Source organism: Carica papaya, chromosome 7 (assembly GCF_054855325.1).
Source record: "Carica papaya isolate Zhongbai chromosome 7, ASM5485532v1, whole genome shotgun sequence".
Lineage (NCBI taxonomy): Eukaryota > Viridiplantae > Streptophyta > Magnoliopsida > Brassicales > Caricaceae > Carica > Carica papaya.
This window is the reverse complement of record NC_142315.1, coordinates 8365684-8378936: the sequence shown is the minus strand read 5'-3', so window position 1 is coordinate 8378936 and position 13253 is coordinate 8365684. Positions and strand designations below refer to the sequence as shown.

At 33.6% G+C, this 13253-nt stretch overlaps 2 protein-coding genes across 3 annotated transcripts; one reads left to right on the top strand and one right to left on the bottom strand.

The window, feature by feature from the left end:
• The first annotated feature begins 13 nt into the window (after positions 1-13).
• On the top strand, positions 14-10324 carry LOC110811341 (paramyosin-like protein). 2 transcript variants are annotated; one of them, XR_015813535.1, is made up of 11 exons: positions 14-325; positions 885-1044; positions 3681-3788; positions 3903-4016; positions 4550-4729; positions 4992-5071; positions 5453-5492; positions 5626-5733; positions 7187-7256; positions 7898-8020; positions 10038-10324. XR_015813535.1 is itself a non-coding variant. In XM_088208215.1 (11 exons), exons 1-11 carry the CDS (start codon positions 132-134, stop codon positions 10098-10100), a joined length of 1251 nt encoding a protein of 416 aa, XP_088064341.1. In that variant the 5' UTR covers positions 16-131; the 3' UTR covers positions 10101-10324. The 2 variants fall into 2 exon arrangements, 1 of the variants encoding a protein (XP_088064341.1); XM_088208215.1 differs by having other exon boundaries at positions 16-325; positions 7187-7267.
• Positions 10325-10721: 397 nt separating this feature from the next.
• LOC110811373 (gibberellin 3-beta-dioxygenase 1-like) lies at positions 10722-12668 on the bottom strand. The gene is made up of 2 exons (XM_022037863.2): positions 12119-12668; positions 10722-11397 (listed from the first exon to the last, which is right to left on the bottom strand). The coding sequence occupies exons 1-2, from the start codon at positions 12601-12603 to the stop codon at positions 10845-10847; spliced, it is 1038 nt and encodes a 345-aa protein (XP_021893555.2). The 5' UTR covers positions 12604-12668; the 3' UTR covers positions 10722-10844.
• Between the last annotated feature and the right edge of the window lie 585 nt (positions 12669-13253).

The window sequence follows — 13253 nt, the reverse complement described above, 5'->3', positions numbered from 1 at the left end:
CCTAAAACTAAGGCCAGTCATTTTGACAAAACCATTGAAATGTTTCTAACTTCACCCTTAGCCCATTATACAGTTCAAGATCCTGGTTGACAAACGCGACAAGGAAAACTTTGACCAACGAATCAAGCGCCATGGCTGACTCAGAGTCAGACAGTCAGCTACAGCTGATGCTCCGTCTTCTCGAATCGGCCGGTTTCCTCACACCAGATTCCGTCCTTACCTCCACAGCCGATAATCTCATCGCCGGCATTTCCCGATGCATAGCTGCCCTCTCAACCGTCGCTTCCCCTTTAGACGCCGCTTCGATCCAAGTTCTCAATAAAACGTACATGGCTCTCCCTCTTTCTCCACCATATATAAGTGCATGTACCAATTTAAATATATGTTATGTAAATAACTTCTCTAATTTAGAATTCAGTTGTTTCTGTTTTTGTTTAAATGGTAGCATTTGATCAGTTAATATGTGTTTAACCTTTCCTTGTTCGGGAGGTTTATGAAATTTAAGGTTGTGAAAGAAGATTTTGAATTGTCCTGTGTTAATTTTGTTGTAGGTTTGAAGTTTTTTTCCGCAAACATTACATAGTTAAGTAGTTTAGACTGCTAGTCCTTCAAATTGGGTTGGGAAAAGAATTGAGATTTTTAAGTTTTCAAGAGAACTTTATAAGCTATAGCCTGGTGATTAGACAGGTCCTTTTACTTTACAATACCTAAACAACCTCAATCTAAGCATTTTTCAAGTTCATTTTTCACTGGAGATATCTTATTGTGATTTATGCTGGTCATTCGTATGAATCGATCATAAGATTATGGCCAACTCAAACTTGTTTTTATGTGTTTATGCATGCAAATATAGTATTATGTAATGTCGGTTGATTGTGGTGTAGTGAAGCTGCTAATCAGATAGAAGAAGCTCTCAGATTCATCGGATGTCCATATCAACTTCAGGCTATCCAAATTCTAGACCTTGACTATGAAGGTGTGATTCCTGTGGTAGAGTGGCTTATTAACTCTATTCAAAAGATGAAAGAAGATAGTAAATATAAGGTAATAAGCTTGCTTAAGGCTATTATTTTTACTCCTAGATAACTGTGATTTGTCTTGATATGAGGTGCTTTAGCATTTTCAACTACAGATGTTTATTTTAGTTTTCTGACTGGAACTAGGTCGAAAAATTAATATGTGAATACTGATATTTCATGATGTTTTATGTGCACTCAAGTGGATAGCATCTTTTTTTCCTCCGGGGTTGTCGTACTTGTTAAATCCTGAGCTAGATTTAATCTTGTAATCCAGACTCACTTTTTTCTGGTAAGGCCCTGAATGGAACTGTACCATCCAATTGGTTGCAAGCTTTGCAAATCTATCATCTGTATTCGGTGTAGGACAAATTCGGTTTGATTTGCTTACTAAGAAATTGGAAAAAACCTAAATATCACACTTAGGATTCTTAGGCTAAGTCACAAAATCAATTATGAGAATTCTCAAAAAAAGTATTATATAATACTTTTTTTTTAAATACATATTATTGAATATTTGAATGATCAATAAGTGAAATACAAAATTATTTGTAATAATCTCTAAGTAATTTTTCCTAATTAGGATTAAATTAATAAATAATAAATTAATAGAATTAAGAATACTAATTATAATCAAAATAAGAAACTAATATTAGTACTATTAGGAGTATTAATTCTAATACAAATCGGAAAATAATAAGAAGAATAAAAATCCTAACTTATTAAAACTATAATATTATATTTCTAAATAGTATAATAATTTTTACATTTAAAAGAACTATTATTTCTAATCTATTTAGGCATAACTCATTCTACATCATTCTCCCCTGATTGGAGAAAACTTGTCCATGAGCTTTGAAGTAACTAATAATGTAAAAACTTGATACTCGAGCTTTCCAGTAAGAATGTGACAACCTTTTTTTTTTAAATAAAAAATGTAGCAACCTTTTCGCTTGGTCGTTCTCTTCAGCAGCAAACATGATGGAAACATGTAACCTTTTCTGAGTGTGGGATCTTGATGGTGGGATGAAATCAACATATTGACCAATTGGCACTTCAACTTCATCTTTGAGTTGAATATCATTAGTCCTAATTATTGGCTTAGGTTCCTCCTTGCATTGAACTTCTATAGAACTCTCAATAGGTGGTGAAAGATCTTGAATAATCTCAATATCTTTACTCTTATGAGGACATGACTGTTGTTCGAGGACTCCTCTTTATGTTTTCCACTGACTAGAGGTGCTTGGACGTTTATATTTTTTTATCTCTTCTGTAGTAAGAGACTTTAAAACTATATCTTTTATGTCATGCATAAAAACGATAAGTGTTAATTATCCCATCATATTAAGCTTTTCAATCACAAGTCAAGGTCTACCTAAAAGAATATGTGTGAACATTGTCGAAACTGCATCACACAGGATTGGATCACTACAAGTACCATGATGAATAGAAACAAGAGTTTGTTGAGTTAGCAAAATGCTCAATTTATCTGTTCATGCTAGTCTGTATGGTTGGGGATCCAGTAGCGTCTAAAGATTGAGTTGTTCAGCTGTAGATATTGAAGCAAGATTTTTTCAACATTCTTCATGGATGACAAGTTTCTTGTATTTGTTTTCACAACGAGTTACAGTTTGTAAAATTAGAGAATACTCTAGACCTTTTTCTATGTTAACTGCACAATTGTGCTTAATTGCAGTCAAGAAAGATTTGTCAATCCCATCATCCTTGAGTGATGACTCATTCTCTTCCTTACGATTCCACATGCTTTAAACTTTTTCCATTACACATCTTTGCAAAAGAAACTGCAAAACAAGAAAGAGTATACAAGAAATTGAAGTATGACAAATTAAGGTATCTATCTCTCTCCCTCTCTAAAATTGCCCAGTAAGAATATTTGTATGACAAATTAAGGTTAATTTGTCTACTAAGAAATTGGAAAAAATCTAGATATCACACTAAAGGCTGATCGAGTCGCGCAATCAATTATGAGAAATTCTCAAAATTAGTATTATTAAATACTTGAATCAATAAGTGAAATTATAAAGATGTTTATAATAATCTCTAAATCAATTTTCCCAACTAGGATTAAACTAAGAACTGCTAAGGTAATAGAATTAGAAATATGTAATCCTAATAACATGAAGTATGATACCTAAATGAAGTATGACAAATTAAGGTTAATTTGTCTACTAAGAAATTGGGGAAAATCTAGATATCACAACTAAGGATTGATCAAGTCATGCAATCAATTATGAGAAATTCTCAAAATAAGTATTATTAAATACTTGAATCAATAAGTGAAATTATAAAGATGTTTATAATAATCTCTAAATCAATTTTCCCAACTAGGATTAAACTAAGAACTACTAAAATAATAGAATTAAAAATATATAATTCTAATAAGAATAAGAAAAAATACTAATGATATTAGGAGTACCAATCCTAATACAAATAGGAAAATACTAATAAAAATAAAAATCTTAAATTACTTGAACTAGAATATTATATTTCTAAATAATATAGTAGTTTTACATTTAAAAAATTATTATTTCTAATCTATTTAGGCATAACTCGTTCTGCATCAGTATTTTTCAATAGCAACAGTTTCTCTTTTGTTTCTTTGGTGCTATATCAAATTTGTATTGGGATGCATTGGTTACTCAGGTAGAACATCCCATTGAAGATAGACAACGTACCCTTCAGCAAATCGAGGAGGAGTTGAACAGCAGCAAAACTTCCATTAAGATGTTGAGTGCTGAGTTGACTAAACAGGTAACTAGATGTACTGTTCTATTTATTTTGTCTTCATTTATTTCATCCACTTTCTATTAATTTGGTCTCCTTTTGTTTACATTTTCCTTTCTGTTCATGCATATGCTGTTTCAGAATAAAAAAAAAAATAACATTATGAATGAATTACGAAGCTTGCAAGAGAGAATCAACAACGATGGAGCCGATACTTCAGTGCAAAAATTGAGATATCTTTTGCAGTTGTTAAAGGTGCACTTCTTTTTCATATTTGATATTTGATGCATATTTATGAACTTATAAGTTTATAGGTTCTCTTGCTTGTGCTTGTACATAGATATAGAAACAGAATTTTCTTTGTGTGTGTATATATCCATATGATTACTGATAATTTGTTTGTCTCTTCATAAAACTAAATCCTTGGCGGTATTATTTTCTCTCACCATACAGACAAAAAAATAAACGTTTTTATGTGTTCATTTGAATATCCATGTGATTAGTGAAAATTTTCTGTTTCCTTTATAAATTAAATCCAAGAAAAAAGTGTTTTCTCTCTCTAGTTATTATGATATATTGAGGTTCCACAAAAATATTCACAGTATATTATGCAATAGACTGATAGGAAGGGACTTCATTGCTGTTGTGTACCTCTAGCTGTAATTTTGATCTGCATCAGTATCTGTTCTAACTCTTTGACCCATTTCTGTATCGTTTTGTCTGTTTTCTATAACTATCATATTGTTCACTGAGTGTTGTTGATGGTCACGATTGGAAGGTTTATCCAGGCATTGGAGAAACGAAACTTGGAATTCCAGTCTAATAATAGTGCAAAACATTTTGCGTTGGAAGCTGATATTAGTGACTTGGAGGAGAGAGTAGGCACTGGCTGTGACGCCAACAGTCTGGCTGATGGTCTAAATGGTTCTTTGAAGGAATTATTGGAGCAGCTGAATTCAGCAAAGAAGGTAAGATAATGTTGTTTACATATTTTTTCTTCCTATAAGCAGTTTTACGTGCCATATTTATTTCTTTCACAGTTGTGGAATGTCATGGTGATTAGCCAGGTTTGCTCTATCTGGTTGTATTTGGAGTTTTGGTTTGATATTTTATTCTCATGTATTTTATCTGCATTTTTCGTTTAATTTTTTGTGAGAAACTTAAATTAACCTCAAAATTTCTATTACATGCAGAAAATTAATTGCTGTTTGTTTCTTTTTTTTCCTGTAGGAATTGGCATCTAAACTAAGGGTGCTAGTAGCATTAAAGCGGCAGTTTGATGATGTGCCATCCCAATCGGAACTTATGCAGTATGAAGTTTCTCTTGTAATTTTTAGAAGCCTAGAGAGCTAATATTTGTTGTGATAAGATGTCTTGATAACATAACTGTGGTACATGGACACCATTATTCGAGGTTAAACATAATGAAATATTGAATTATAACTGAAGGAAATTATTTTATTTAACTTCCGTAATTAAATTTTCTGACCAAAATAAGACTACCATCAAGCTTTGGTGATCCAATCTTCTGCAAGTATTTGGACTTCTCTCTTTTTGGAATACATTATTCATAGCTTTTAAAATGTTTAAAATTGATGTGTAATTGGTTGGCCCTGATCACTGAACTACTTGCGTTAAAGTGATATAGTACCTTGTTCAAAATCTACTACTTGTTATTCCTCTCCTTGCAGGTACGAACGTCGATTTTCAGAACTGAATGCTAATATCCAGGTCACATGCCCTTCTGTGGCTTAACAGGCCTATCTTTTCCAACTTTTCAATAAATCCCTTGCCATGTGTGTGTTGGTCTCTTATTGGTTCTACTAATGAGAATTCTCTGCGTTTACTTTCTGTCAATAAACAGGAAAAATTTCAACAGACCAGGAAATACTATGCTACCTACAATGCCCTTTTGGAGATTAAAGAATTGATGCTAAAAGAAAATTTGTTGTTGAATTCTCTAAGTTCACAGGTACATCTCGTTACTATGTTAGGATTGAAGTGAGGGAAAAGAAAATGAAAACATAGGATGCTTACCATCATTTCATTTGTTTAGATAAAAGGTAAAAATAAGGGAAGAAGCAACAGTGAGCATCCATAACTTTCCCTCAAAACTAATTTTTATATTTGTTCCAAATTGGAGGAAATGTGGGAAAAGAAAAGATCTCAAAATGATTAAAGTAAATGTTCTTTTTTATTTGTTTTTTAAAAAATATTTTTTATGTAACTACTTAACTTATCATTCTATCAGTTCTTTTTGAAGAAAAAGAATAAGAACACCAACGGTTTGCAACCTGGGTACAAAAGTAATTATAAGTGTGTCAAAATATCAACTAACTCTCCTAAATCCTCATCAGAATAAAGAGGATGCCTTCTATCAGAAGACCAAGGGTTTTGAGGCAAGTATCCTTAATCTATCAAAAGACAGTTCTATATCCTCAAAAGTTCTATTCCCCTCTTTCCAAATAACTCATAAGGTAGCTAAAAAATGAGGCTTAAGTGCTTGTTGTAGCGTTTATTTCCTCAGATGCCTCGCAGTGCCCAAACTTCTTCTTTAACCGAACTTTCCATGACCCAATTCACTCCCAATAGACGGTAAGCCCGGCACCACAGCTGGTAGGATACAGGCCACCAAAGAACGAGGTGATTGACCGTCTCTGCTGCCCTTTTACGGAAATAGAATCTGTTCACAAAACCTTCGCCCTTCTACTAAGATTGTCCAGAGTTAAAAAGTGACCGCTTACAATTTGTAATAAAAGACATTGTTGACTATTTTTTACAAGTAATGCCTGCACTCTTTACAAAGCTAGACTAAATAAAATACTATAAACAATTTTCTTTTACTTTTTTAATTTTTAATTATTCAGTGAATGACAAATTTTCCTTTAAAAACCACTAATCTCCTTTCTTTCACTCTTTGTTCTTTCACAAATTTTATCATAACCTACTATAAATGAGACAGCTCGATTGTGCGCGATCTGCGGTCAATGTATAGCTTTTTCTTCGGTAGTTCTTTCTAAAATCCTATTTGATTAATGACTTTTGTTGACTCACAATCAATCACACCATCTGTGAAAGCTTCTTTTCCAAGTGATGCATGTAGTCGACAATGTTAATGGAAGATGCATATATGGTCCTATATTAATGTTGTTTTTGGGTCTATTAGCCACATGGCTTTCGTTTTTGGGATTTGATTATCATGATTGAAGAGTTATGTTCCCTTAATCTCTAGTCAATTAGCATTGCTTCCTCACCCCTCCCCCCAATGGTCAATTAGTTCTGCTTAATTTTGTCTGAGTGAACTATATGTTTTAGTTGTAGTTTTAGACAATTAAATTGAATGAAGCATTCCCTGCCATATATACTATATCCTCTCTGAGTAGTCTTCACCTCTGTGACTTGTGTTTGATGTATAATTTCTACAGTTTCAAGAAGCATTTTCAACCCCCGCTGGCCGAATGAAGCTAATGCATTCCATGGAGGGAATTATAAAAGGTAGCCAACAGGTAACTATCACATTCGTTGATAGGAAAAGAAGCTTCGTTAAGAGAAGAGAGAAAATAAGTACAAATTGGCGAATGTCTTTTTTTCTGTTCTGAGATAGAAAAAAAAGAGATATCCTGCTAATCTTGTCAACAAAAAGAATCCTAACAGAACATAAGCAAACAATTGTATGGTCTGTTAATGAACAAAGATGATAGCATCGCAATTCCGGTGGAGATTGGAAATGGTTGTCTCAGGAAAGATGATAACAGTCTTATTGAAGTAAAGAAGATCATCTAAGAAACATTTAGAGCAGAACTCGCAATTCCAGTGGAGATTGGAAATGGCTATCTCAGGAAAGATGATAACAGTCTTATTGAAGTAAAGAAAACCATTTAAGAAATGTTTAGAACAGAACTCATCGTCTTCAATACTCAAATTACTTGCGGGTAGAGCAGTCAAGCTTCTTGAGAATGCCTGCAATCTGTTTTAGTCTCGGGGTTTCTTTGTTTTTTCCCCCTTTTCTCTTCTCCCTTTTCCCATTTCAGTGAAGAATACTAATTTTTTGTATGTTCAATTTCTGTTTGTACCTCTGTGTAGAGAATATGCTTCTTATTATTTGAGGGCAATTTATATTTGCATCTGCTTTGCAGAAGCTGGAAAAGGTGCAGCTTGGTCTCCAAGAAGAACAAAAGGTGTGTGATGCTCTCAAAGAAAGATATTCTGCTGCCATTTCAGAGCAGAGACGCTGCTACTCTTTCTTAAAAGCTTTTCAGGTGAGCACTGTTATTGTTATGCTTCGCTTTTATAGTCAAATTTAAAATTTCTTACCCTTTTATTATTCTATGGACATATATTACGCACGCATAAGCACTTTTTAGTACTTGGGTTTGATTAGGAAAACGTGATTATTCTGATTAAGAGATTGGAATAAAATAGAGCAGTGGATTATTTTACGTTACTTAAGAAGCAGGGTAAGCTAAAGACTCTTGAAATCTGGAATTTAGATCTTTCAAGTTAGAAATTTGGTATTTATGATACTTATTATTATTTAGGAGGCTAAGAATTTATTAGTCTGTAAAAAAGAGAACCTATGTTACAGCTTACCCAATAAATATATAAGCAGTTTGCATGAACAAAATTGATAAGAAAATAATTAGGTAAAAACTGGCTGTATGGCATGTAATCTAGGGATTGGTGGTTTTCTCTAATGAACCTTACACCCTAAATTCCAAATATCCCAACCTTAAGTAAGGGACTGTAATAGATTGGCATGAGAGCAGGAGGCTATGGATGATTTTAAGTTATTTCAACAACAATTTAAGGGGTCTGCATGAATGTACCAAGAGGATGGGAATCATGACCAGGCAAAAAACCGAGGAAAGATCACTCTATATTTGAGGAAAAGCAAAAGGAGGTGATTGAATGGATTACGGATTCAGCTGCTGTTTAGAGAGCTTTCAAGTTGTAAACCAGATGCTCAGGCTGTGCTTGAGGGCAGCATTAACAGCGGCAGTAGATGGCCTTACAATACAGTGGACACAACCAAACAAAAGGGTTTGAGTTCATACATTCTGCATGCAACAACCTATTGATATTCTCTGTTAGAATTTTTTCGTTAACAGGAAATAAGCTACAACAACAATTAAAATCTCAGATTCAACCCTATGTTGGAGGAACCAAGTTCATCCTTAGTTGATGGGAATTCAGCAAGCTGGAGTTTCTTTATCCTAAAATGCAGTTAAGGAACCCATGTCTGTCAATGCAAAACAGTATCATAACACAACCTTCTGGTGCTTGTAGACAAGCACCTTTTGGTAGAAGTGAGTAATGTTATGCTCCGAAATAGTCAAAGAAAAAAGAAAGAAAGAGAGAAAAAAAAGAAATGTGAGAAGAAGAAAGCGGGAGACTGTCATTGTTTAGGTGCATGCCTCACAAGAGATTAAGTTTGGGCTGATGCTGTTAAAGATTAAATTTGGAAAAAGAGCTTAGTTAGGTTAAGAGGTTGGTTTGAAGTAAAATAGTAATTATTTATGTTAATTAAGAGACATGATCAGCACAAGGTTTTGATCTTTGAAATCAGGAATTCTGTATCTATGGTACTTATTATTACTACTAGTAAACTAATAATTTATCAGTGTCTATTCAAAATAGAAGTTTATGCAACTCTAACTATGAAAGTAGTTTGCATGAATAAAATCAACAAGAGTAATTAATTAAACGTAGGTTGTAGAGTATGTTAACTCTAAGGATGAGGTTTTCTCTAACTCTGAGGAGTCCTACTCCCCAAATTCCATATAACTCAACCCATAACCTGATTTTTAAATACCGATCTGTAACATCATTCTTTTGGGAAGGTGAGATTCCTTTCTTGAACTTGTCTGAGTGCTTTTGGTTGTACCTTTGGATTTTAGTTGCTGCATGTTCACCTGAAATACAGAGATCAATTTCTTCAAGAAAAGAACCAACAGAGATCAAGCTAAAAGCAATTGTTTCTAGTAAAATAGCATACCAATCTCATTGAATCTTTCACTATATCATAAAATATCAGATGCACCTCTTTTTCTCTAGTTTATGGAATTGACACTTTTCTTGAAGGATTATGCTGTTTATTGCATTAAATTTGTTGGTTATAATAATGATGCATTTCCATCAGTTGCTTTAGTTGAGATGAGATTTTGTCCATAAAAAATTTGGGTATCTGCTTATGGTTGATGTCTCAACTTGATGTCAAAAGTGCTCACTGTTTGTGATAGCTTCTTCAAATAATTTAATTGGAGCTTCAATTACCAGGAGGAATGTGCTAGGAATGAGAGATTGAGAGGCCAGGGTGATTCTGATGAAAGATCCAAATGAAGCCATAAACATCACTCGGACAAAACAAATGACAAATGAAGAAAGGATAGGGGAGGCTTGGCCATATCATAGTTGGAACTCCATTCATGTGTATTTGTTTGACTTACTGTTTTACCTGTGTAAATAAATCATTATATCCTTACTGCTTAGTCAGAAATATAAGATAATGGACAAGAAAATGATGAGATTGATTCATTAAAGTTTGCTTTTCTTGTTTTTGATGAGGTCATGCGTCTTATTCCTTGGAAGATTTTCTCTGGCTCCCATGGCAGGATATCTATCTTGCACTGGAATACTTTAACAGGATTATTCTCACTCATGTCTTTTCTTCAGATCAAGACAAATGCCTTTTTTGTCTCCATGTATTATTTATTATAATATTCATATCGAGCCTGTGAATCTTTCAGTCATTTTTATTTTATATTTTTAATAATAAAAATGGGTTTTTTTTTCTTAAGACAACTGATTTGATTCTATTTTTTACTATTTCTTCAGAAGTCTCTCTTATAATATTGTGATCAAAATTCAAAATTTAAGAATTATACTAAAAATTATAAAAGCTCTCATCTGATCTGAGAAACAGAGCGGTGTTAGAATTGGATTCTGTATATTCAACAGCTATTTCCAGTATTATTATTATTATAATTTTCACTTTGTACAAAAACATGCACTAATTATATAAAATCAAATTAACAATCTTATAAACATTAACTAAGAAGAAAACCAAAAAGAGAAGTAGATTAATTAAATTCTGATTAGAGACATGGCTCTCTCAAAACTCTTTCCCTTCATGACAGCATACTCCTCAACAGTCACAGGTCGGTACCGAGGTACTTGACTCGACAGCTTAACAAGAGGCCTAACTCTAAAATCAAGCGGCGGTCCATAAAAGTAAGCCACTGATAATCTTTGACTCCGGCTCAGGTCGACCATCACACGGTGGAGAACGTTTTGGAATCGACCGTTTGAAACAACATGCAAGAGGTCACCGACGTTAACGACCAGCGCACCTTTCAGAGGCGGCACTGACACCCAACCGCAGCCTTCTTTGAAAATTTGGAGACCGCTGGTTTGGTTCTGGTGCAGAAGGGTTATGAGAGAAGTGTCGGTGTGGGGAGCTAGACCCATCACTCGTGTCGGGTCCGGGCACGAAGGGTACCAGTTGAGTTGTAGAGCGGCGAAGGCCGAGTCAACCCAGTTGGCATCTTCCTTGTCGATTTCCAGTGAGTTGAAGATGAGTTGTGTTACTTGCTCTGCCACCATCTTCATTTTCTTCTGATAATTTTCTATTATCTCACTGCATGCATGCAGTTAATTTAATATCAAAACCCAACATTCAGAAACGAGAGGAGAGTCTCCTGGGTTTTTCCTTAAAATTTATAAGTACCATTTTCTTAAAAAATTAACATAATTTTTTTATTTATTAATTTTAGGTCTAATTACCAGGACATGTATTACAAGATTATGGTCCATAATATTTTTTCATTGTTATTAATTATTAATTTAATCAATTAATCAATGTTATTTTTTGAAGTATTTCTTAAAGTATATAAATATAGTTTAACTACGTTAATTTTTTTAATAAAAAAATTAAGAATTTGAAACAGAAAAAAATTATTGGAAATTAAATTGTAACAAAAATAAAAAATAAAAATTAAGTTATAATAAATGTTAAATTTTGAAAATAATCTATCAATGTTGAATCACTATTGACTTTGAGATATCAAGTGCGGCTGAATATTAATAGTTTTAATTGTTTATATTTTAGTAAATTTGAACTAAAAATTAATTGTTTTACCAAAAAAAAAAACTAAATGATATCGTTTAAACTTAAAAAAACAAATCCCTTTTAATTAATTAATTAATTAAGCACTCAATTATAATTATGTGAACATATATATATATATAATTTGCACGGTCTTCTTGTGGCTGTTATTTAGGTTTTAATTAGTTCGTGTATAAATTAATTTGTTTACGTGCATGGATTTGCATGGAAAATAATAATATAGTATACAAACCAAAACCGTGTATAATCATCAGCTGGCTCTGGCCAAAGTTGCATAGCATGATGAAGCGGCGAACCCATGACAGTAAAACCTTCATGCCACATATATTTAGAGAAAGATGGGGAGATCCGAGCAACGCCGTAGCCGGTGGCTCCGCCGGGCTGGCGCGTGGCCTTGAACTTCTGTTGAGCCGGGAGAGAGAAGAGCCGCTTCGCCTCCGCCTCCACCTCCTCCACAACCTCCGTGGGAACCCCTTGGTTTATCAGTTGAAACGCACCCCACGTTTCACATGCATGCACCACAAGTTGACTCGCATTAGGGTCCTGGAGATCAATTACCGGTATAGAAAGCCGGTGGTCGGCGGCGAATAAGTCGTCGGAAATAGGCCAGCGGTGAGATTCAGGTACGGTATCGACAGAGTTGAAATCTAGAGGAAGGATACGGGGAGAATGAAGATGGTGGTCTGCAAAAGCTTCAGAGAGAGTAGCCATAGCCATATCATATGTGGGGTGTAATGACAAATATATGTAGGTGGGGAATGAGTGTGTGTGTGTCTATATATATATATATATATATATATATATATAGGTGCGTGTATATGGGTAAGTTGAAGGATAATACAGAGTTGAGTTGGGAGGTTGCTGATGAGGTCGGCTGTGTTTGGAAGAATGGATGTCTGTACTTACATGGGTGGAATTTGGAAGGATTTGATGAGAAAGATATGGAGAAAACAGACAAGAAAGAGGACAAAAAATACCAGAAATCACTTGTGGGATGTCATGGAATTATATATACACACACATATATATATATGTATCTATATAATATTTACATTATTACACATGTATTTGAATTTTTGCCCTTTTGCATATTCAAAGAATTAAGTGAATTATAAAACATATCTTAAAATATAGAAAACAATATATACGTATATATATATATATATATATATATATATAATCAGAAAGATAATGGATTTCATGTGCATGATTCTGGCTACGAGGGAGGTAATTAATAGAGTCATTTTAATAATTTTGAAGAACAAAGACAGCCCATATTCACTTGTGGTTACATGATTGATCTTCCATTTTGTCCCTAATAATATAAAACCAAAAAACAATTTGCTCTTTTTTTTTTCTTTGCATTA

Coding starts and splice junctions, on each gene's coding strand:
- LOC110811341 (XM_088208215.1), top strand. CDS start 132: ATGGCTGACTCAGAGTCAGACAGTCAGCTACAGCTGATGCTCCGTCTT. Junction 1,045..3,680: donor AAGAAGATAGTAAATATAAG/GTAATAAGCTTG, acceptor TTGGTTACTCAG/GTAGAACATCCCATTGAAGA. Junction 5,493..5,625: donor AACTGAATGCTAATATCCAG/GTCACATGCCCT, acceptor GTCAATAAACAG/GAAAAATTTCAACAGACCAG.
- LOC110811373 (XM_022037863.2), bottom strand. CDS start 12,603: ATGGCTATGGCTACTCTCTCTGAAGCTTTTGCAGACCACCATCTTCAT. Junction 11,398..12,118: donor GATGATTATACACGGTTTTG/GTTTGTATACTA, acceptor GCATGCATGCAG/TGAGATAATAGAAAATTATC.